This window comes from Augochlora pura, chromosome 5, assembly GCF_028453695.1.
Source record: "Augochlora pura isolate Apur16 chromosome 5, APUR_v2.2.1, whole genome shotgun sequence".
Lineage (NCBI taxonomy): Eukaryota > Metazoa > Arthropoda > Insecta > Hymenoptera > Halictidae > Augochlora > Augochlora pura.
The window spans coordinates 8568914-8591371 of NC_135776.1; the positions used below are offsets into that span (position 1 = coordinate 8568914).

Below are 22458 nucleotides of genomic sequence, written 5' to 3' on the forward strand. Positions count from 1 at the left end.
TTGCAATTAAAGCCACCGCCAGGAATAAGAACAGCTCGCGGAAAGTTTATCGGCGAAACTCCGAAACGATTCACTTCCGAGGAAAGCCCAATAAAAGCGGAAGCTTTCCCCCCTCCGGCTGCGTGCCGAATAATTTGAAAGTCGGCCGGGAGGATCCAGCTCGAAAAGACCCACCGCCGTCGGAGTTAATGCGATTTTAGTTAATAACACTACGCGCCGGCCAAGATTATGATACCGAGCGAACCCGCCGGGGCCACTCTGTTGCTCGCGGAAATGAAAGTTACGGATCTCGAGAGATTCGTTCGAAGACAAGAATAGTAATCGCTTTAGCAACGGTTTTTACAGCGATATTATGTAACGCCGCACGGATCTCTTGTTTTAATCATGCGATAAGATTTTTACGAGCGCTTTAGTCGCTTTTCGAAGATTTATTCGTTTCGAGATTATGTTGGTGACATGTTGGATTTTATTGGGCTGCTTAGGGATAAATAAATGACAGATTTCTGTGCCATTACTTTACTTATTTATTTTTGTGGATTATCGGAGATAATATTTCGACACTTTTTAAAATAGCTTAAACTATTTTTAAAATAATCTAAACTATTTTTCAACAATAAATCTAACGAACAATAAAATTAATTGGTACGCATTGCTTTATAGAAGCGAAGAGATCGAATTTACTTTAATTTTGTTCAGTTTTTAGTAGTTATTTAAATAATGTAATTTTTAATAATTCCCTATGGAAATGACTTAATTTTTATTATTATTTTAATACGAGAAATCAGTTATTTTATCTTGTGTTAATAATAATGTTAACGCTAAATCTAGCTAGCCCTAAGAATAATCAACGTATTATATATGGCTTTAGAGCGACGAAAAAATCAGCGTTCCCTCAAATGTTACGCGACTTCATCCGTGACGTCATGGATGAGCAGTGGAGGAGAGAGTAGGGGTAGATGGCAGTACGGTTGCCAGGGATGTTCTCCGGTTTATGATTGGTTAGGACGCGTCGGCCTGCTACGCTGCATTATGCCCCTCTCTGCTCAGCTGGTCGTCCGTGACGTCACGGATGGAGTCATGTGACATATGAGGGAACTGACGGCAACGATAGGGAAAACCAGTATTTAGTCATACCTTTCTTCTTCTGCTATAATTCTGTTATAATGTATACTTAGATTAAGGAATTTATTCAATCATTTTCCAAAAATAACAACTTTGTAATTTGGAGAATTTTAAAATATAATAATTGGAAACATGGTGGAAATTAAGCATAATTTTTGTTAATAGTGGAAGAATAGATAGCAACAAGTATTCACAAATTGTTCATCGACATGTAAACGCATATGCCAGATGAATATATATATATATATAGTATATACATATAATATATATATTTTATATATATATATATATATATATAATTATATTGAACAAGACTAAAATATTGCTAAAAGAATAAAATATAATTAAAACAAAAAATTGTAACAATTAAAGGAATAGCATTTGCACTTAGAACCTTTCATCCTTTATATCTGTGTCGCAGAGTAAATCTGACCCAGATCTATTAATTCGCAACGCTACACAAATTCTTAACAAATTAATTACCATTTCCATCCTAATACAAGGCAAAGTTAATAATTAAAATTTCACCGACGCACGTTGTCGGCCATCTTGGTTCGCAACAGTCGCGAAACAATCGAACGGACACGTTTAATTCGCGTAAACTTCGGCGCTCGTTAATTTCACCTCCGTTGAAGCGAAGTTTTCTCTAATGACAAAACCGAGCGACGACGCGTCCAGTTTATAAACATCCCATCAGCGCGGCGGCAAACAAACCGGACTTATTTTCAAATTGGCCCACTATTTAATGACGCGTGTTGTTGCTGGGAGCGTAGCATCGGGCTTGAAATCGTTTCGAGCTATTATTCCATGAGGAGCATTGCATGAGAGAGGCATGGCTATGAATACGAATATATCGGTACGGGTGCAAATACCGCTGTCCAATTACTCAATGATGAGCCCACGGCCTTGTCTCGCCTTTTTCAACAATGGATGCTCCGTTACCATACTCTTTCAGTTTATTTGTCATTGAACAATGACGCCTTGCTTCGGCTGTTTATCCGCGGCAGGCGATGCAGAGCAAACTTTGCCGTGCACTCGCGGGCTGATCTACTTCGCGCCCGAACAAAGAGAATTATTCATTTTGACGGCTCCTCTTGTGAACATCGCTTTGTTCGTAGATCGGTAAATACAAGATGCGGACTAATTATCGCGATAGTTACATGAAAAGCGAAGTTTACAATCGAAATTACAATCCTCTCTCAGCAAAGCGACGAGTCTTCATCTTCGTGTTAAAATGCTTCTTTCTGACTATAGAGCTGTCGTTATTGCTTTGTCATTAACCCTTTGCATTATAATGATGGTTCAGACTCGTTTTCATAGGATACATGTATGAATGAAGATAAATTAACATTAATGATAAAGAAATATTAATGAAGCTAAATCAAAGAATTACAAATAGCTTGTAATAATAAAAATAGCTAGATTAGTATTAATAATAGAAATAGTATTAACCCTTTGCACTCGAAGCCATTTTAACTGTAAATCTGAAATAATTTTTTCGGTTCGTGGTATTTCCATTCTATTTAACAAAATAAATTTTTGTGCATAGAAAATTTATTCTTGTGACTCCTACCAACAGTTTTACTACTTGATAATTTTTTAAATCTAAACCTTATTGTTACAAAAATTATTTTGCAACATAATAGCATAATTTTAGTGGTGTCTCGAAGTCGCCATTCGAGTGCAATGGGTTAAGATTACTCGCTTGAGAGGTTAGTTTTTCGAAGTTTTACTTTATTATCTTCTTAGAATATGGAGAAAGCCTGTGGTAATGTATAATAGTCTCAAGAAATATTCGAATTATCATCGATTAGAATGGTTTCAAACCGGATGTACCAAAAATCACTTGTTATTGTAAAATGAGGAATTCCTGAGGTTATTTGAAACACTTTTCTACTTTACAAAAATTCTCTCTGATGCATCGTTCACGAGTTATTAACGAAAAAGAGTGACCAATAAGAGACGAGATACCATGCAGCGGCTGAGCTCGTCTCTCATTGGTCACCGTTTTTCGTTAATAACTCATAAACGATGCCGCGGATTGTATTTTCGCTCAGGAAGAAATAGCTTAAAATAATCTCAGAAATCATTTTTTACGATTTAACTATTGCAGCCATTGCACTTTGAAAAGTGTTATTGTAATTATACAGTATATGTTTAATTTTCTTCATATTTTCTCTAAATACAACACTTTTATCAAATATATAATTTAGTAAAAAGGGTCAAAGTATATAACTTTCAGAAGCACGTAACTACTTAAAACTTCAATAAAAATAGAAGGAACAAAAATAATAAAAATTATAAAAGAATTTGAGTTCATCCTTCATCCACTTTTGCCATAAACGTATTAAATGCACAGTCTATTGATAAGACTCTGCTAATTTGATATTTTATTTATTATAATGCTCGTCTCGATGGCTCTTTATTAAATCTATTCTAATTTTGTATTCGCCGCGTTAAAAGGTTCGAGTACCTGTCGAGGCAGTTGATTTCCGTGCTACTTAAATTCTAAATTTAAAATACCCATTACCACTGAAAAATGTATAACAGTTTATAGCATAATTTAGAGCTTTTGTCTATACTTTCGGTACGGTGTAGAAAGGAAAGATGGATCGACTTCGTCGCAACTCTTGCGATCTTAAAAGTTTACTTCTGATATAGCTCACTAGATGCTCTAGTGAAACTTTTGTATTGTTAGTGAGACTTTCTATTGTGTGTATGTTATTTACTACATTAACATTATCGTAGTAGCGTCACATTTATACAAATATAATATAGAAAAAGTAATGTATTGGCAGGAATTTATGGACGTAAATTTTTAGCGTAATAATAGAGTTTATAGAAGGGTTGAAAATAATATCAATATTGTATTATCTTGATATTCTTAATATTGTATTATCTTCTTTTGAAGAATTAGGATAAGATGATGTACTCGATATCTTGTAAAATTCTTGATCTTTAACATCATCGAACATATTAAATATCCAAATTTTTAGATCTCAAAATATTATATGGAAAATTTATAATATGGACTGATATATTCATATAATGATACAATAATGTAATAATATTGATATACTGATATATTGATATAACAATATAATAATATTGATATATGGAGAATTTATTCGATACATATATTTATCGTAACATTACTTATTCTAAGTAAATTTATTTATTATACGCTACATATATAATATTATATAATATTTTTAGTGTTTTTTTTCTTTCGTATGAAGTAATATAGGGCATTATTCTGAGGAATATACCTGAGAACGACCTGGCTATAAAATATTTAATGTAATTGAACCGTAGAATCAAAAAGTCTCGATTATATAAAAAAAAAAATCACAAATTAAAGAAGCTGCGGAATATAAAAAAGAAACAAACGTTATTAAATAGAAAAATGAGGGATTAAAATTTCAAACGTTAGTACCTTAAAATTTTAAATACAGATACATATACCCTGTACAAAGCGAATACTATTTTTTTGCATGAAAAGATAATTATCGACAACATAGTTTCCCTTGTTACCATCAGTGTTTCTTCTTCTACTTTATTTCATTATATACATTTCGTTCATGTTCCATATGATGGATTAGAGCTGCTTGCTTCCGCTTTTGGAATTTAAACTCGCTGCTCTAGTCGACATCTTGTCGTCTCAATTTGTTAAATTGTTAAATCTATTTTCCCAACACTTGATCGATTAATAACCAATTTCTAATATTTATTTTATTTCTTCATTCGAAGGGCTCTCCTTATATTATGAGCCGGCCCTGTTCTACCCTACTCTCGCGTCTGGTTGGTCGAACAACAGCCGCGCAGCTCCCGCTCCGTGCCAGTCACGGTATACCTCCGATCAATCCCAACGACCATTTTAGCGGAGCGAGACCGGCCTGGCACGACCTCAACCGCCAGTTTGCTGTTATTCATTCCAGCGTCAGCCCGCGAGCGGTCATTTTTCAAGCAAACAAGCAATCCAAAAGAAACTGCGCAAGCTGTAGAGAAATTTTCTTATGGACACTATGAAAACCGAAAGATCGTGGTCTTTCAAAAGAGGTAAATCACACTTATACTTAATACCGCGGCGATCATGCTCACAGTTAATCACGCACGTAATCATTGTTGTTATTGTCGTAATTCTACTTATAATTAATATCGACGAAATTACAGATAGTTAATATTATGAGATTCGTTCTATTATACAATCCCTTAAGAGCCTTTTCAATTAAATACAGTGAAGTTTTCTTTAAATACTGTAAAGTTTTATTATAATATTAATTTATAATACACGATTTAATTCAATATTTTCAGATTCGTTTCATTGTGTAATTAAAAAATAAATTCAAATTGAACATTGCAAGAATGATTTTATTGTAAATAATTCTAAAAAAATATTCATTTGAAAAATATTTATAGATTAAATATTGTGAGATTTACTTTATCGCGATTAAAAAATACGTTTATATTAAATATTATCAGATTTGTTTTTCTTTGATATTCATTTAATAAATACAATAAAAATGAAATATTATAAGAATAATTTTATTGTAATATTTATTTAACAAATATGCTCACATTATACGATAAAATATAAATTCTATAATAAGATTCATTCAGGTAATGAAATTAAATAGCGTTTCGAATTTGTAATTTTCAGACGAAATGTTGATCGAATTGGTGAAAAGCAAGCCCGGCTTGTACGATCTACAGTCGCCCCGTTACAGCGACAATAATTACAAAAGAAGCGTCTGGCTTGAAATCGAGAAAGCGATAGGCCAATACGGTAAGTCAAGACACGAATTCGATGCGAATAGCGTATATCTTTATACGGCTGCGAAACTTTACCGCCGCGCTTCCAGCCGAAAAGCTTCTGCAACGTAACACACGTCGTTCTACACGTTTCGAGATGCCTAACAGAAAATGTAGTAATCACTTTCGGCGGAAACCAAAAGTTTCTGAGATATTCGTGAAAAACTTCAGCTACCACTACGACGACGCTGCGTACAGCTACGCGTCCGTGACCGCGCGCATGTGAGCATGGCACCCCACTTTCCGCCACGGCCGGCAAGCAACCTATTGTATATAACGGGTGGACCTGGGAACAAGGTATCTTCTGTATAGATTATAGAGAGCTCGGACTTTTTAATATACGAGATGTTTAATGTCGTCGATACGTTCATTTGTGTATATATAAAAGCTAATTAGAGCAACGTCAATTTTGCGTATGAAGGTACAGGGTGTCCCGGATTTTCCCGCCAAATGGCGAGAGCTTAAAAAAGGGGCTAAAAGAAAGAGGAAATGTTATATGGAGTATGCGAATTAATGCGCTTTATTATGGAGATATAAAGGAAAATAAATAGTACTTTGTTTTATTAAGTTTTAGTATTTTAGCTATTTTTTTTTCTTTGCTAAATCTATAAATTTTCTATGCGAGTGTCAGTGTATCGATGTTTCAAAATTCGTTAAAAACATTTTTATCTATACATTTATTATTTATCTATTAAAAACTTATTATAATTACAGTTCCCACGAAAAGGTCCATAATAATTAAAACTTCTCTTAAGGAATATTTATAATTATATTTTATATTAAAAGTCTGCTAGAATTTAAAATTTCTATTAAAAATCTATTATAATAAAATTTTATTTCCATCTAGAATTAACATAGTCCATTTACTATTTTTAACAACACCCACCTAGATAGGGTTGGAATATCATATTTAACTATAGTTCGTTTATTTCTTCCTTGGCCAAAACAATACCTGAAATCTTTCAAAAGTATAACGAACTTTAATATTAACCAAAAATTTATTTATTATTACATACTATTATATATTATTATTATACATTATTATATATGTATATTATTTATTATTGAATTTATTATTGTCAGCCTAGAGAAAGATCAATATTACTTCCATTATACTTTCATTTTACCTGATTCATGAAAAACATCGTTTTCTCAATTACAGGTGCGAAAACACGGTGGGAGTCACTGCGAGGCCAATACAGAAAGTACTTGGCGAAGACGAAAAGAAGAATGAACGAGGAGCCGACAGGAAAATTCAGAATGAAGTGGCGTTATCACGATCAGATGTTATTTTTATCGGATCACATCAACAGCGAGGGACCACGTACATCTTCGATAACGAACGAGGAGAACGACATTCCGATAGGGACAGAAGGCGACGCGGAGCGAGACGTTAAAGATAGTTTACTGTTGCAAATGGACAGCGAGGATATCGAATCCGAAAATGACGGCGCCAACTCACTGATCCATCAGAAGAGAAGAAAGACGATGGGTGGGACGTCGTCGTCGGGGGACGCCATCGAAACATTACTGAAATATATTTTAGAGAAGCAAGAAGAGGAGAGGAACATTCAACCGATAGACCACTTTTTCAAATTAATGGCGGACACGGTGAAACATTTCTCCCCTGTCGAACAGCACTATGTGAAAACGAAAGTGTTTAATTTGGTGAACGAAATCGAAGGGAAGTACTTAGCCTCGCCCTCGACGTCGTATATTCCTACAACGTCCGCGTCTGTACCTTCGCATTCCGCTAGATATCCTCAATAAACAACAACGTTATACATATTGTCGACATGCTGAAACTCGAGAGAGACCGCTCGCGTACCCTTCAGCTATGCAAGTGCAATATTATAAATTGTTGTTCCCCGCCGGCGCGAGTTAACGAGCAACGGACAGATTATATTGTACAGACTACACGTGACCTATTCTAAGTACAATTAGTTTATTTGTGTATAATTACAATTAGTTAAGTGCAATTTAATTTAATAATATTCAGTTGATGTTCAAATAATTAATTCGAGAATTGTCTTAATTGTCTTAATTGAATTAATTCTTATTAATTCTGGTTACAATTAATTTAAGAATTTTTATTAATTCTTATATTGTCTTCGGTTCTTATTAATTCTATAATTCTGATTAATTGTTATTAACTTCGGTTTCAATTAATGTAAGAATTCTTATGCCGAGTAATTTATTTGATTTGTGTGATTGTGCGGAATAATTGAAGTAAAAAAATTGAAGGAATATAAAATTATATGAATAGAATTCAATAATAATATAATTTATATTTTATATAATATAATTATATAAAATAAGATAATTTTATATAAAATCTGAAGTATTTCAAATAATTATTAGTAACCATATTTGCCCATTTATTCCTGTATATATTTTCTATTCATAATTTTTAATACATTGTTACACCTTTTCCCTCAGTTTCTTGTCTCATTCGATTTAGCTCTAATTTTTAATAAATGTATGTATTACAATTTTATGTTTTAAATATGCTTCAGTTTCAGATAACATATGAATTGTAATTTTAAGTTTTCGTTATGTGTATACTACTTGTAAGTTTTTATTATGTATATTCTACTTGAAGATTTTATTATATGCATTATAGTCTTATTGTAATAAATGCTAATTGTTGTAAAATAAATATTTTGTAATAAAGACAAATTACTTACGATATTGTTATGCATCAGAGTATATCCATGTTATTAATAAAATATTAAAGGGTGTCAATTTCTGAGTGTTGCTTTTAAATTTCGCGTCGTTTTCTTATACTAGATTACCATATATTATTTAACATTTCAACTGCGGTGAACAAAAATTGGGAGATATTCGATGCAACATCTCCTGTCTATTATTAAAAACGATTATAAAGACAAAAGTTATGCAGAAGTTGTACGAGAATTTCGTTCAGAGTATAGAAAAGAAAACTATCCATCAAATATGCAAATCACATGAATAATTAAACAATTTTGTGTAATTAAAAAAAGTGGTTATGTAAGCATGTAGGTGAACGACATCATCGTAAGTTCTTCTTCAAAACGAACGCCACGATAATGCAGTTATTTACTGATTTTATCTGCAAATGAAGCACTTTCTTTCAATTTTTTAATTATTCTTTTGATTTGCATGTTCGTTACACAGTTTTCTCTTCCACATTCTCTGCGAAATTTTCTTCCAACTTCTGCATAACTTTCACAAAATTTTCTAGTAGTATTTAATAATAAACAGGCTCGGTGTAAATAATTTACCTTAATTCATAAGTCATTGTCTCAAAAGGCTCTATTACAATATATTAAGTAAACCAAAAAGTAATCAAAATTTTTCTTTGTTGGCGAAAAACATTTATTTACTATAGAAAGCCTGCATTTTAATCAACAAAATAATTTCCATAATTTCTTAATACCTTTTGCCAGCGTATAAGCAAAGTTGTTCAATTCCTTTTTTAAAAATTCCTTCGATTTTACATTGAGAATCTTTTCTAAAAGTGGCCCTCGAAATCAAAGAACCTGTCACTTTTTCTCTATCATTAAAAGTAAGCAAATTATATTTAGTTGCAGCATATTTAGCTGGCCTGTTTTAAATGCCTCACCCTGTACATCCGAAGGGTGCATTAACCCCTAGCCGTACCATTTCCTTTACAATTGCTATAATTCGAATTTTTTCGATCGCACTAATTTCTTAAAAGAGAAGAGAATTTTATATTCATCGTGCGCACACGTTTACTTGAATGTTTAAATATTGGTGACAAGAGAGTAAAATTTCATTCCTACTTAAAGGAACGGATGAACATTCATACCTAATAGCTTGTTACTAGAAATCTTCATAGCGAGTCTGACTCGTTAAAATACGGCAAGGGGTTAACACCTGTCATATATTTCAAGGTATTTTAATACATTATCACCGCCTTGTTCTGTTAACCCGTCCCCAATCTCCCCTATTCTCGCACACACGTCATCGCCGAAACGATTGCTATCACAGTTTGTTCGTAATTTGCATATCCTATTATTACCTCAAAGAAATCGCAACATTTTCATTGTCTAGCCGCGCCTATTGTATCACCGGCTCGAACTTCTCGTTTCTCTCAGATTCAAGGGCAATCGCACGCGACCCAATTTAAATGTCTCGTGCGGCTAATTCACGGCTCCTTTGTCAGGACTTTCCCATGCATTTAGAATTCCATCACTTTCGCTTGTTTTCCCGCGCGCGCTCAGCAATAACGCGCGGCGCCGCGACTCGTTCGAAGTCCGGCAATGGTATTGTTCGAGGGGAACGCACGCCATTGCCGCGCGTCGCGCCGATTTCGTCGCGCGCTCGCGCGAGCTCTGCCAATTGCGAAACGGCGCCGCGCGACGGGAATTATTCATACAGTGAGACGGTTGCATTGTCTCGTTATTGTTGTCTAGAAGCCGGCAACGTAACGGGCTCGCCGGAAATATTCCGGCAACACGCCCGACAAACGGTTAGGAATTGACCGGCTAAGACAGAAGCGACTATAACGCGACACCCGCGGATCAGGGAAGAGAAGTGCGACCATGGTGTTGCATGAGTCAACGCGTATGAGCTAATCTTTTAACCCTTAGCGGACGATGACTTCTCCGACCAAGTGAGGCAGCAGGACGAGACGATTTTCTCAGATGTGTCGACTGTCTTGTGTATAAATTATGTTCATTTGTATGTAATACAAATATTAGGTTGGGGAGAAAGAAATCCATTATTTTTACGTGAACTTCGAGACTTTATTTAACATGTTTCCGATTGCCCGATTTGGGTCAAATATGCATCGTTTTGTTCTATAATTTGTTGCCATTTTAAAGGTACCTTCATAATGCCTCTCTCGTAGAAGTCTTGGCCTCTATTAGCGAAAAACTCTTGTAATCGACTTTCACAATCTTCTCTCGATGCCAATTTCTTATCACTGAGGAAGTTTTGCAATGCAAGATAAGCATGGTAATCGCTTGGTGCCAGGTCTAGACTATATGGTGGATGCATCAAAACGTCCCAGCCAAGTTCCTGAATTTTCTGACGAGTCACTATAGACGTGTGTGGCCTGGCGTTGCTTGATGGCACACAACACCTCTCCTGTTGGCCAATTCTGGCCGTTTCTGGTCAATCGCTAGCTTCAAACGGTCCAGTTGTTGACAGTAGAGATCCGAATTTAGTGTTTGACCATATGGAAGCAACTCATAATAAATGATTCCTTTCGAGTCCCACAAAATGCACAGCAGAACCTTCTTGGCTGTTAGTCCTGGTTTGGCCACCGTCTCACCTGCTTCACCAGGCTTTGACCATGAACGTTTTCGCATAATGTTGTCGTATGTGATCCATTTCTCATCCCCAGTCACCATGCGTTCTAGGAATGGGTCGATCTCATTCCGTTTGGCCAAGACATCACAGATGGAAATTCGAACCATCATAGTTTTTTGTGTTAATTGATGTGGCACCCAAACGACGAGCTCCTTTTTAAATTCAGCTTTGTGGAAATTGTCTGAAACCGTTTCATGGTCGATCTTTAGCTCCGGGACGATGCAACGACTGCTAACATGCTGGTCAACTTCGATTATTTCTGTGCTTTTGTCAACATTTCCTTCGACAGGCCTACCTGTACGAGGCGCAGCTTTAACATCAAAAATACCTGACGGAATCGACGATAAAATGGAAATGCAACTGGTTAACCCTTTGACTACTGTTGGCGCCTATTGGTGTCCGACACACGTTGGCTTCCCGGTACTGTAGGCGCCAATAGGCGTCAAGATCAAATTTCGCCCCCGTTTATTATTAAATTTGATTAATTATATATTGCGTAATATTTATGTTATATGTTGCAAAAAAGCTTAAAATTATTATTCATTTCAAGTAAAATAGCTTTTTTAGATCTAGGCTCATAATGGCCTAAAGTGCAAAGGATTTAGCACCGTTGATTTTTGCGCGAGACTGATTCTTAGTGTGGCAGTGTTCGACGTGAATTACGCGTAGACGACAAAGCACTGCAATGATGACGATTAAATTATAATTTTTCTGAAAGATATAGTACACGTACTTTGACTTTAATAATTTACTTTATTAATTAATAATATAATCTGGCATGATATAACTTAAAGCACGAAACATCCGTGAAAGTCGCTATAGTGGCGCATCGTTCTTAAGAGGTTAAAGGTCGATTTGTACACATTTATGTGTGTGGATGTGTGTGTGATAATTAATTTTAACACTATCCCCATATCTCAGCAAGTAATAGCGATATTTCTCGAGCATTAGCATCTTTAGAAAGCTGGACCATTTGTCTGTCTAACGCACCTAAGTACATGCCAATTGAATGATAAATGAGAAAGTTGTGACAGTTCTACCCGGCTAAGTCTTTAACCCCTTCCACTGCGATTTCTTTGGGAAGTGCGTTCATTACCATTTCTTCGTCTTCGATAATTTCCTTGATGGAACGAGAGGATATTTGTATCCTGATCGTCTTCATTTTTACTTTCATTCCCAGATGTTTGTGACAATTTAAATTTTGTTTCGATTTGAAAAGAATGATTGGCAGTTATTTAGTAAATTATTGCAGTTATGTTATGGTAAATTATTACAATTATATTACAGGTAATTATTACAGTCATATTATAGTAAATTATTGCAGTCGTATTAAAGTAAATTATTGCAGTCATATTATAGTAAATTATTGCAGTCATATTAAAGTAAATTATTACAATTATATTATAGTAAATTACTATAGTCATATTATAGTAAATTAAATATTATATAATCATTATAGAATCATATTTATTAAATTATGTATGGAATGTTCGTCACGTGACACTTTATTATAGTATAATAGGTTGATTGACATTGAAATTGTATCATGGAACCAGAAGAAGTTATTAAATTGAACGCAGGACTTGGTAAAAGTGCATCAGAAGCATTCAAGTTGGTGCAGTAAGTGTATGACGGTGCTTGTTTAAGTCGGTTAAATGTTTTCTTGCGGCATAAATAATTTCTGGATGCCAGAGAATCATTAAAAGATGGCCAACATATGGAAAGGCTAATTTCAATTCGAAAACCTGAAACGATAATTTCATTGCAAATGACCGCAATTCAAACTCGGGGGCTCAGCTACGGAGACGATGATTTATTAAGTGGCTAAACTCTAGATGCCAAAATCAATTCAATGATCGCTGTTAAATCAATATATAGTGTGCCTAGTGATTTTTATTTATTTCATTACTTCCCGCGGTTTTTTTTTTACTTAACAATTATAGAATTCGGTTTACCTGTAATATATATTGATTAATTTATGAGCTAAGAAACACAGCATGTACGTTTTTCGTTGTCATCGAATCATCACAAATTTAAAAATATTATCGCACCAATTTCCAGTTCCTCAAGTTATCAAATAACAAAATACATGTATATCTACTTAAGTTTCATCTTTTTCAAGAAACTTAGAAAATGTTTATTTTGCATAAAAATCCACAGGCTACTGATAACACTGTAGCAATGTATTTGTAATAGAAAATTTTGTACAATGGTTGTAGGAAGATTTAACTAATATTTGTTTCTTTTGCTTATATTTACAAAATAGGTGATTCAAATAGGTTTATGTTATTTTATCTCAACATTATAAACAGATATTAAATAGTAAAAACATAATAATTATATATTACAAACTTAACATAATTATTTAATTTCTTCCACAAAACAGGTAGTACAAAATCGTTTTATGTTATTTCGGATAGTTTAAATTTATAATTTTATTAGATAGTAAAAACATAACGATTAAATATTATCATATAAACTTAACATAATTATTTAATCTTTTTAACAAAATAGGTGGTACAAAATAGGTTTATGTTATTTTGGATAGTTTAAATTTATAATTTTATTGGACAGTAAAAACGTAACAATTAAATATTATAAACTTAACATAACTGTTTAATTTTCTTTGTAAATTTCGGGCGCCGTCTCGCAGAGAAAACCGTGAATATCGGCGCCGGCGTCAACGTGTGTTAACGCACGAGTGGGTTTCATGCAACACCAGCTGTCTCGGCGTTAAAGATATTAAATGCTTCATATTATATGCTGTTCGCCTTTGAATTGCGCCCTTTTCCCCCGCGACAGAATTTGATACGCGCGGCTTTATTTTTGCTTCAACGATTCCTTGAAGAAAGATTAAATTCCACGAGGGATTCATATGTGTGCAGGAATCGTAAGAATTTTTACGTATTTACTCTATGCAAATGTTAATTCTTCTATTTCTCGCGTATACGATCGTTTTGTTTCTACATTGAATTATTCAAACATTTGAATTCCAATGTTAAATTTATGAATGTGATATAATTAAATTCTAAACTAAATTCTTTGAGGTTTAGCTCAATTCACTTTGCAAAATAAAAATTGTTCCCATTACTTAATAAGGCAATTCGTTGGTAATCTTGAATTTGTTTACTTATTTTATTGTTTTCAATTTTAAGTACTCTTTTTAAAATGGACAACAGATTTTATGCAATTAAGATAAAAATAAGTTGATTAAATGGAAAAAAGATATAAATATATACGGAATAAAAATTGTTAACATCAATTATTAGCAACAATAATCATTTTCATTCAAGTTTCATTCCTAGTTTTCTACTTTTAATAAGACGAAAGCAATGCATTGGTAATATAAAATTTGTTTAATGTTTCTAATTTACGCGATGTAACAGTTACTTATTTATAATAAATATCCTATAAACAAAACTCGAAAAACTATAGCGCTGGATGATGTTCAGTATGGGCAACGATATAGATACTAAATACAGCTTTTTTCTGTTTCGATTATATCATTGACATCGCACAAAATTATTTTTAATTATTCACGTTCTACGAAATTATTTATTTTTAATTACATCACAACAGTATAATTGCAATTTTCCATAGACTTGTTCATTATTATAATATATGTTACACGCTATTCCTAATTTCAATTATTATTAGTACACATGCATGGCGGGATTAAGTTTGCGACAGAAGTTATTAATAGAACGGAATTGTAATCGATATTATTACTTGTCCGCGGATTGTATTTCTATTTGCAGCGGACACCGAGAAGGGAACAAAGCGGACAGAAAAATAGGTAATTCGACGCCCAATGGAAATTGCTTCGGCGAAAAACAGGTGTAAGACAGATTAGATCGTAACTCGTAAAACGTAAGCTACGAGAACTGTAACGCTGGAACGATTTCGCGGTAACCGCGAACGAAACGTATCCACGTTGCTGCGAGAATTGTTTATCGTACCGTATGCTTGAATTAAGATATTTATTCAACCACTTCGAATGAAAGAATCCTTACTATTTCGGTAATTTCGACGCTTAAAACGGCCGCTCGCGAGATTTCTCTTCTGTTTCAATGCTGTGAGACGTAGAAGAACGGCAACGAGATTTCTCATTTTTATCTCTTTTCACTGGAAAGAAAGAAAACAAGGTATATTTGCAACTTTTGTGCCGGGTCTTTCCATAAAGGAACTTCCTTTCAAAGATATCGTGCTCTGCGGAATTACTAATTACATGCTTTGAAAACTACCTTTGTAATGTGTTGGTTGTCAGCTTGATAAATATGTGGATTTTTAATTTTATATATTTATCCATTTTATCAATATATCGTACCCTGTAAAATTATTAATTACTTGCTTTGAAAACTACCTTTGTAAAGTGCTAGTTATAAGGTTGATAAATATATGAATTTATCATTTTCTATTTGTATTTATTTTATAAATATATCGTAACCTGCGAAATTACTAATTATTTGATTTAAAAATTATTTTTATTATATGTTAGTTACAAGGTTGATAAATACGTAAACTTTTAATTTTTTATGCGTATTTCTTTTTCATTTCTAAATAAGAAAATTATCAGTCTTAGTATAAAGCCTATGGAAAATAATAAGTGATTATTTAAATGATAAAATGAAGGTGTGATAGGTGGTACTGTATTTACGTTGCATTATTTACACATGAATGAGTTATAATCATAGTGGCGTAAGTGTCTTAAAATGTATATTTACATACGAAATAAATTATAAAGTGATATAAATAACAATTATTATAAAGCCATACAAATATTAATAATTATAAAGTTATATAAACTATAAATTGACTAAATTCAAAATAATTTACACAGTAACTATCTTAATTACTAATATAGCTTTACAGACATTTGGTCATTAAACAATACAAATGTTAGTAAACATTAACACTCTTTATTTTTCATGACTAGGAAAATCTGATTTACGCCATTATACATATATTTAATCCTTTGCACTCGTTAGCTTCGCAAGAGAGCCATTCAAAATTGATTGAAATAGAGCCATTAATTGAGACAATGGTGATTTTAAAATGGCTCCGCTTCGTAATCCTCGAGTGGAAAGGATTAAATATATTTATACAGAAAAAATACAAATATTGACGTTTCGGATAATTGAGATTTGATTGTAACGATTGAATAAATGGTGTAGGCTACTATGATCTATACTATGATTTACAATATGATCTATACTATGATTTACAGTGCGTTCTACACTATGATTTTATAGCATGATCTACACTATGATTTATAGCGTGATCTACAGCTTTATCTCGCACAGAAAACTACTGCAACTGTAAACCATTGTTCTGCAAACATTTTTGCAACAAGAGTGATACTTTGCCATAATAAATTGCTAAAGGAACTAATTTGATTACACATTTATTATTTTACGAAGTATAAATAATGGTTAAGCGAAACATGCAGTTTGGCGGGATCAATAATGTTCGAGATTATCGCGACTCGAATCGATCACGTTGTTACCGATACGTCAAACTGTTCTACGTTGCTAAGCTGAACAATATTTCACAGGATTAACTCATCGAACGCTGTGACCGGGTCATTTTTACCCAGAGCGTTTAGATCACCGCTTAATTACTTTATATTTGACGAGTGAATAAAATAAAATGATGGCACTGAAATAAGATAATAAAAATAAAATAAAATGATGGCAATAAAATAAAATTATGACAATCAAATAAAATGATGGCAAGAAAATAAAATAATAATAAAATAAAATGATGGCAAGAAAATAAAGTGATGATAATAAAATAAAGAAATGGCAACAAAACAAAATGATGATCTACAAAGAGTATCTTCGTAAATATGTTTTAAAAAACCGATAATTAAAGCTGAAAATAATTGAAAATATTGCCAGTGGTACAATTGCAAAACTGGTCCATTGTTCGAAGGTAAATATCAACTATATTGGAAATAAAGGATACCTGCATGTCGTGACTCATCGTTCGTGCATTCACTATATCCCACGTGTCATTCGTCCTGATAATGTGATAAGCTACGCTTATCAGATCAGCTGTGAACTGGTTCCATTCGCTGAATCAATACAGTTGGGACTACAGCGTTTGGGACAGTTTTCCTGTTCCTCCAATAAATCCTTTGTTTTACAGTTTTGTAATACAAATGAGCTACTTTGCGTTCCAAAATATTTATAAAATTATAGCAATTCGAAACAATTAAGTTACTTAGACTTTAACATTTATATCTCAGCACTTTAGCTGCAAACAATTTGGTTATTTCAAGCGAAGTAGTTAGTGTTGCTTTTAAATAGATACTTATTACCAGGAATAGTATTCAGACTAAACTACTATGTAATTAACTTGAAATATATTAAAGGAATATGTATATAAATAATAGAATAATTAATAGAAAAAATATCGAAACTGAAGATACAACAACTCGACAACTCTTAGACTCTTTTACTCCTCGACTTTTAAAATAACTCTGCGCCCCCTTTCAAAAGACGAAAATAAATTTTAGCCGATCTTTGTTGTTAAAATATTGCCATTGCAACAACGGACGCCGTTTGCACCCTTTGACGTCGCGTCTTTTGGCCCCTACAATGTCTTAACCCTTTGCACTCGAAGCCATTTCAACTCTAAATCTAAAATAACTGGCTTACAGTATTTCCATTTTATGTCATAAAATGTATTGCTTCTTGAAGGATAAGGACTAAATAAGGACTAAAAATAAGTTTAACATTTATTATAAGCTTCTAGCATTTATTTTATACATATAAAATTATTTCTTGTGGCTCATGTCAACAGTTTTACTTTTAAGAATTTTTTTAATCTAAACTTTGTTAGTATAGAAATTATTTTGGGAAAATAATTTTAGATAGAACAGTTTTAGTGATGCCTCAAAGTCACCACCCGAATCCAAAGGGTTAAAAGCAACATTGTCCTCACCTCCTACCGCTCGTCTTATTACGATGCTACATAAATTAATTACCTATTCTCGAATTAATCCATTAAGTAATTATAATTAGAGACAGCAGCGATCGCAGCATATCTCGATCGATCGTACGGCGCGATAAGTTCGATTACAATTATTCAGTGATATTATCGGTATGTACTGCGAGCTAGCTCGTAGCCAAGATATCGGCCACACGTGTCTACCGAATCGAGGCTAAGGAACGAGTTAGAGGCCCGCTTTCAGGCAATAAATCACCGTCGCAGTCTTTACGACTCGCGCGTCTCTAATGCAGAGAATTGCCGGACGTGGTTGACGTACCATTGAAAATAGACGCTTCCGGCTTCACCTCAACACGTGCATTCGATCGCGGCATCTGACTTTTGCGCCCCGCTGGACCCGATCAAACGGTTTATTGTTAGCAAATATTCTTGTTCTATAGAATCTCGCGAGTTTTCTTTTTTGATTTACTGTTCGCGTTAAAAACGATGAGATTATTTTATTGAAAATTCGAATGTTGTTTCGTGATTATTTATACGATATCTTGCGAGTTGTATATGGTGTAGGAGTGACAATTAGTGTGACCCTTTCCTTCGTTACTGTGCCTTCACAATATTATTAAATGTACTAGATATATTATTCTAAGTAAAAAGAATATTAATTATATTAAGCAAATAGAATATTATATATATTATGTTAGATAAAAACGATATTAAATATATTATATTAAATAAGAACTGATATTAAATATATCATATTAAATAAAAACGATATTATTAATTAGTATTAAGTAATATTAAGTAGCATATTGCGAATCGTATGTCTTTTGAATCTATTATATTTATATTTTGTATTTATTACATTTACTCTCTTTCATTCTATATATTTCTTCTATTTCTACTTATGTTCTTTGCATTTATTTATTATGTCTCCACTTATGCTCTTCGTATGCAATTATTATTCTACTATTTATGTCTTTAGTATCAATGTACTTACTTGCCTTTTGTGTTCTTTCCACCTATTTTTTGACTTCTCATTTACATATTTTTTTCAACATATTTATTACTTTTCACTGTATACATTTAGTATTTCACTATTTACGGTTTTCGTATTTTCTGATTTTTCCATTTATATTCTTATTATTTACGTATATTATGATCCTAAGTACATTATCAACCGTGTTTATAAATTCAATGATTCACGCAACAGTTTGCAGTTTTCGTTACAAAGAACACGATAAGTATGCATGTCGCGGAACTGAGCGCGTGTTAATAAATAAATAAATCAATCTGTAAAGCGTGTTAATGAATGTATAGTGTTTCAATTTTTATTGTAACTGAAATAGCTCAGAGGGCAAAGTTTTTATCAAACCGAATTTAACAAGTCGGCTGTCAAATTAAGATGCCCAAAGTAATGACAATGTCAATGAAAAACATCTAAATGGAAAACGTAAAACTTTAATGTGAATATTTCTTTGGTTTTAAGGTTAGGGTAAAATTAAAATTGGCTAAGTTGAAATTAAAGTTAAAATTACTCATGTTCTTTATGAATATAACTTGTTCTTCATATATATAAAGAACATAAATAATTAATCAATTTTTACTATATATATCATGCTTATTAAAATCATCTATCTTGTTAAATTAATTTAGTCAGTTAGTCGGCTTCTGTATCATAATCGGCTAGTGTTGGCAGCAGTTATGTATCGACTATAATGCTGAACATAGGTCAGAGGTTGCCATGCTTTCAAATCATTCAATTAGTAATTGAACACTAAGTGTAGCTAATACTATTTCAAATTCCAAATGAAATTAAATTTACTTGTTGAAGCGACAAAATGAATTCCGCGCGAGTGGCGTTTCAATCATTCTGAAATGCCGATAGTTCGAAAATGTAAAATTTCAATAATGAAAAGCCGAATCGGAGACGATCCTAATTTCATCGCCCATGAAAATTGTGTTAGACAATTTTATCGAGGATTCAGGACTTGGCGAGCGTGGAAGAACGTCCCGAGAGAAAGTTGCTTGGAAGAACATGGGTAGAAGATAGTCGAATGTAAATCATTTACTGATTGTGGTAATTGCGATGTATGTCAAGTGTCAACTTAAGTGTAACTAATTTCCATTAATTAAACATTTGTAGTTTGCTGTTACTTGAACTACATTATTTTAAATCGAATACAAATAATGAAAAATTATTTATTGTCAACCCTAATCCTGTCACATTCTATTAATTAAATATTTATATTTTAATGTTATTTAAATTATATTATCATTAATTGAATATAATGAAAAAAAAGTATTTATTATTAACCTCAATTCTGCCGCATTCTATTAGTCAAACATTTATAATTTACCATTACTTAAATTACATTATTATATTGAAGATAGGTGACGAAATAAGTATTTATTGTCAATCTTAACTGTGCCGCATTCCATTATTTAAACATTTATAGTTTACCGTCATTTGAACTATATTATTATAAATCAATACACAAATAATACAAAAAGTATTTATTCTTAACCTCTACTCTTCCGCGTTCCGAGAATCCCGTGAAAGTTCGATCACGATAAAAATGAATTTGTTTACCTGGTCAAAGATCATTGTCACCTGTATGTGACCAACGTGACGTTCGACGTGTTAACAATGTTTCTCATTCCAGCACAAAGTCTGACGAGTGACTTTTATCACACGGAGTTGCTATCTACGAGCGAATTCCTGCAAAGCCGTATTACTGACAGAATGACATCTGTCGTCTAATTAATATTGGCGTCAGATCACTGGAAGTTAATTTATACTGACGTGCCGTAAAGTTCTAGATGAGACGTGCAAGTACAATGAGCGTCCATCTTGTTGTACGCAGTTGACCATGACTTCAAAACCCAATACAAAATGTCAAGCTTGACGCTGTCTCAAGATGCGTCTAAGATCGTTCAAAATTGAGGTCTGTCGATGATAATATGAGTCGAAGACGCATCGGCAGTACATCGATAGTTGGTCGATAAGTGGGGCGTTATGTGGAATTATTAAACAATTATACAGGGTGTCCTAGGTAACTTAAGCATATGAAATATTTCGCTTGTTCATTATGACATATATATGACAATATTAATTGTTATAAGGATAAAATCATATTATGACAATATTAATTATTATTAGAATAATATCATATTATAAGAATATTAATTATTATTAGGATAAAATCATACTATGACAATAATAATTGTTATTAGAATAATATCATATTATAAGAATATTAATTATTATTAGGATAAAATCATATTATGACAATATTAATTGTTATTGGGATAAAATCATATTATGGCATTATTAATTATTATTACGATAATATCATATTACGACAATATTAATTATTATCAGGATGAAATATTATGACAATATTAATTGTTATCAGGATGAAATATTATGACAATATTAATTGTTATTAGAATAATATCATATTACGACAATATTAATTGCTATCAGGATGAAATATTATGATAATATTAATTGTTATTAGGATGATATCATATTACGATAATATTAATTAATATTACGAATATATCATATTATAACAATATCAATTACTATTACGATAATATCATATTATTACAGTATCAATTATTATTACGATAATATCATATTACGACAATATTAATTATTATTACGATAATATCATATTACGACAATATTAATTATTATTAAGGTCATAATTATTGATATATAATCAATTAAATACAACAATTCCAGAAAATGAGTACAGAGTTGACGCATTAAAATTCATTCCACGCGAGCGATCACAACAGAAGCCTCAACACTTCCGTAGGCCAATAGAAACAAGAATATCAATTGATTCAATCCTGTCCTCGGATAAGGAAACCGAATTCCACGGTACAACATAAGCTGTCCACGATAATAACGAAAACTTTGCATTCTGATGCGGCGAAACTTGCGAGTTTAGTTGGCAGGTGCGAATATTTCGTCGTCGCGAGATCCTTAAATCCTCTTAGGTTTGTAAGGCTCGAGATTGAACCGTGGTGAACCGCGTTTACTCGGACTATCAGCCGTCGAATTAATTTTCGGCGAGTGATTCGAATCGAGAGCAGTTTAGAGCCGGCGGATAATAATATACGAACAGTATTACGAATAATTGATCAAGTTTAATTGATTTCCTTTCCAATTTCGACGATAATTGAATAAATTATTTCGGTTGATTTAAAGTAATTCTGTTGAAATTATTATTTTAAGAAATC

The 22458-nt window shown here is 32.7% G+C and overlaps 2 protein-coding genes across 5 annotated transcripts in view; one reads left to right on the forward strand and one right to left on the reverse strand.

Annotated features, from left to right (window-relative positions):
- LOC144470354 (uncharacterized) overlaps positions 1-22458 on the reverse strand; it is a 168150-nt gene that overhangs the window by 101119 nt on the left and 44573 nt on the right. The gene's annotated exons all lie outside the window — the stretch shown is intronic.
- On the forward strand, positions 5148-7797 carry LOC144470178 (uncharacterized). The gene is made up of 3 exons (XM_078181064.1): positions 5148-5181; positions 5783-5908; positions 7097-7797. The coding sequence occupies exons 1-3, from the start codon at positions 5148-5150 to the stop codon at positions 7702-7704; spliced, it is 768 nt and encodes a 255-aa protein (XP_078037190.1). The 3' UTR covers positions 7705-7797.

Excerpts from the sequence above, each read along its gene's own strand:
- LOC144470178 (XM_078181064.1), top strand. The coding sequence starts at position 5,148 with ATGAAAACCGAAAGATCGTGGTCTTTCAAAAGAG. Across the intron at positions 5,182-5,782 it reads ATCGTGGTCTTTCAAAAGAG|ACGAAATGTTGATCGAATTG; the intron begins GTAAATCACACT and ends TGTAATTTTCAG. Across the intron at positions 5,909-7,096 it reads GAAAGCGATAGGCCAATACG|GTGCGAAAACACGGTGGGAG; the intron begins GTAAGTCAAGAC and ends TCTCAATTACAG.